We start from the raw sequence: 3,724 nt of genomic DNA, 5'->3' as shown, positions 1-3,724 counted from the left end.
TTTTTTCTTTTCCCAAACATTTTTTTTTGCCTTTGTAAAAATACTAATACTACTGTATTTTATAGTAATATTAATTATATTACTGTTTAACCCAATAATATTGATATATTACTATCTAGCGCAATAATATTAACACAACAAAATCATACGTTACGTAATAAATTATTGTGCAATATAAGTTACGTAATAAATTATTGTGTGAATACAGTTATACTATACGAAATTGCCCCTATTTTTAAATAATGATTACGCGTATCGTAAAATCGGTAAAATCGGATTACTGAAAACTGATCACTGACGACAATGCATATTTGTGAAATTACTACTGATTTACTAAACTCAATTATAGACCGTAAGAAAGATGGGGTTGTCTAGGGTCCGAGAGGGTCTGTACTACTCGGACCCAAACGAATAAATCTGGTGCGTTGAAAATATTAAATAAATAATTATAACCGTTGATTTGAAGTACGATCCAAGTATGACTCAGTACGAACATAGCTATTTATTAATTTTAGTACGAACCTAGTAAAATTAGATCGTACACATATCGTACTTCATCGTACTCCATCGTACTTCATGTAAAATTACTATATTACCATTACACAATTAAACTAGAGAATTAAAAAAATCAATAATATATTAAAACGTAAAAGCTGTTAATCTTTTTCCTCAAAAGTCAAATCTCAGCCCTAATTACCAATTAACATTTCTTATCCAATACAATCCTTCGAGAAAATTACTGGTGGCCAAGAGTCTGGTTCATCGTTTGCCCTGACTCTCAATCTTCATCGTTTCGAGAAAATTCTTCGAGAACATTACTGTAAGTGCTCATCCCCGACTCTCAATCTTCTCCGATGGCCAAGAGACTGGTTCGGATTGGTGGATGATAGATGGAATTATTGGGTTATTCAATGCGGCTCGGGATTCATAACCGATTGAAAAACGATATACATTTAGATTTCGTACTTTTTATTGTGAATCGTCTCTTGGAATCACTACCGGAGAAATCGAAGACTTCCGCAAAGGTATCACTGAAATTCTTGTTAAATATTTATTTCTTTTGTTTTCACAGTAAATTGCTTTCTTTGTAGATTAATGGAACTCTAAAATGGTAAAAATTAATGCAAAAAGATTCAGAGCTCTATATAGGTGGTTTTTTTTTTTTGTTGATAAAAAGTGTGCTTTCACAATTTTAGACTTCAGGTTATTTTAGTTATTCTTGTTTGAATTGAAAGTCTGGAACTGGAATTTCGTATCTGTAGTTGATGTATGCATTTGGAATTTCGTAGACTTTGTTTACTTTTGAGGATTGGGACGATTTCTAAGCTGGGGATCTAGAGCTCGATTTATGGGGTATAATATTCTTATGACTAATGAATTGGAGTTCCTTTGAAACTCTAGTTTGAACTACAATTTGATCAATTTCTGTTGTATATAGTATTAATGGAATATACTTTCATTCATTGTATACATTGTTTTCTCCATAGAAATATACTATTGACGGGCCGTAAATTGATCATACACTGCCTAGGGGACAACAGAGTCTTGTAACAGTCTTGTAACATGGGTATTGGCATATATATATATATATACATATATATATATATATATATATATATATATATATATATATATATATATATATATATATATACCGAGAAAGCCGATGTTTATAGTTTCGGAATGCTCTGCTTCGAGCCTCTAACGGGGAAAGTTCCCTAATTTACGACCGAGTTTTTCCTCTATATGTAGGGTTTTACGGTACATCAAGAAAATCCTCGTCATAAATCCGGACCACGGCCACCCTGACTCTCCGCCGCCACTAGTGGACTACTGCGACATGGAGGCAGGGTACTTGAAGAAGTTTCCGGAAAAGGGGGGCGCGGGGGTTTTGGCCCCCCCGGTTCTGCAGATCCCGTTTCAGATGTTCACGTACAAGATAGTGGAGAAGGAGAAATTCTACTCCAAGAAATGGGAGATTCATAGGCCAGCTTCGATGTTTGACGAAGATCATAATATGGACGATTTCTTGCTTGCGCCGAGCGATCGGAGGTCCGTTTGTTCGGAGATTATCGACACCAAGAATTCCGGCATTGCTGTGGATATGAGGTCCGTTATTTCCGAGATTCCGCAACGGAAAATGCACCCGTTGGATCAGAGCTCGTTTGGTTTGGAGAGTCCTAGGAGGAAACTTTCGAGTAAATCGTTTAATCTGGAGAGGAGAACCGACCAGAATTTCACTAGTCGGGAGCTGAGAGAGGTTCTTGATAAAGCGATTATAGCATCCAAAGTAGCGGAATCTTCTCAGTTAGTGACGAAAGTGACGGAGCAGAAAGCGGAGAGTACCGAGATTCTTGAAAAGAAACAGTCTTTGAGACCAATAGTTGACCAAAAAACGAAATCTTTGGAGGGGGAAATGATACTGCGGCCCACGAGAAATCGGAAATTAAGCGAGATTCCGGAGAAGATAGTGAAGAATGGAGAATCTATAAAGAACACCGTTGAAAAAACCGAGGAAAAAACTGGCAAGACAACTGTGATCATTAAACAGATGAAAGATGTAATAAAGACCAAGAAAATTGAAGGTTTGCTCTTTTCTTCCATTTTGTTGTCATAATTTCTACGTCGAAATGTAGTAAAATATTCTAAAAAGAATTTCTGATTTTGTTTACTCAGAAACCCGAAACAGGAAAACGAGGTCCGTTTTCTCCGCAGCTTCATCTCCAGCGAGAGCTTTCGGCCAATCAGAAGCACCGAAAAACGAGCCGATCAGAATGAAGAAGAAAACTATGTCCGTTTCTTCGCCAGCTTCTTCTCCGTCTAGGGTTTTCAGAAAGTGCAGCCAATCAGAAGCATCACCGAAAGACGAGTCGCCGTCAAGAATGATGATGAAGAAGAAAAGTGCACCCGTTTCTTCGCCAGCTTCTTCGCCTTCCCGAACTTTCGCCACGTGCGCTTCTCCTTCGCCGAGACAAGTGTCGGCCTGTCATTCGTCGATGGAGAATAATTCTTCTTCGTCGCCACTGGACCCGTTCGGGCGGTGCTCGAGACTCGGTAGACAGACCTCACTTCCGGACGTGACTGTGGGCCCACAAAGACCTCATCTAGATCGTGTTTCGTCTCATGTAGCATAGTTTTTTTTTTGTCTGAACTACACAAATGTAATATGTTTTAAGGAAGAAAGAAAGAAAAAAGGCAATGCAGTTTAATCCGGTTTAGGGGGAGTGTTAGAAAAGCCATGATTTGTTCATATTTTGAGTATATTCCTTTTTAATTTTTTAATTTATTATTTTTTTTTCAGTTTGTATATTTTCGAAATGAAAGTAAAATTTTGGGATTGATTTCTTTCAAAAGCATAAAGATGAACATGATCATGTGATTCATATACAATCATAAACTAAAATCAAGAATCGGATTTGAGTTCAAAACTATATACAAACATAAACTCGATCACAGGATCGATCGACAGATGACATTGGTCGAAAAAACCGATCTTTTCCACTGCAATACAGCATATAAAGTTTCTCATAGTAGCTCCTTGCAAGAATTCGGCATTCATTAATAGCATTGGGAAATTGCCGTTTAATTTCAGAAACGGGTTTCTTTAATCGAAGCTCCGGATCCCCATCGATCAAACACTTCGCCAAATCACGTCCCCTAATATATTAAAAAAAAATAAAAAAAAAATTCACTAACATCATTTTCGGTCATTATATTTATAAGA

The 3,724-nt window shown here is 36.9% G+C and overlaps 1 protein-coding gene across 1 annotated transcript; it reads left to right on the top strand.

Annotated features, from left to right (window-relative positions):
- The first annotated feature begins 369 nt into the window (after positions 1–369).
- On the top strand, positions 370–3,337 carry LOC148766322 (uncharacterized). The gene is made up of 3 exons (XM_088826948.1): positions 370–1,025; positions 1,753–2,585; positions 2,677–3,337. The coding sequence occupies exons 2-3, from the start codon at positions 1,841–1,843 to the stop codon at positions 3,132–3,134; spliced, it is 1,203 nt and encodes a 400-aa protein (XP_088683074.1). The 5' UTR covers positions 370–1,025; positions 1,753–1,840; the 3' UTR covers positions 3,135–3,337.
- The last annotated feature ends 387 nt before the right edge of the window (positions 3,338–3,724 follow it).

This window comes from Erythranthe guttata, chromosome 12 (genome assembly GCF_056151865.1).
Source record: "Erythranthe guttata isolate IM_541 chromosome 12, IM_541, whole genome shotgun sequence".
In the NCBI taxonomy this organism is placed as follows: Eukaryota; Viridiplantae; Streptophyta; class Magnoliopsida; order Lamiales; family Phrymaceae; genus Erythranthe; species Erythranthe guttata.
This window is presented reverse-complemented; position numbering and strand designations above follow the sequence as displayed.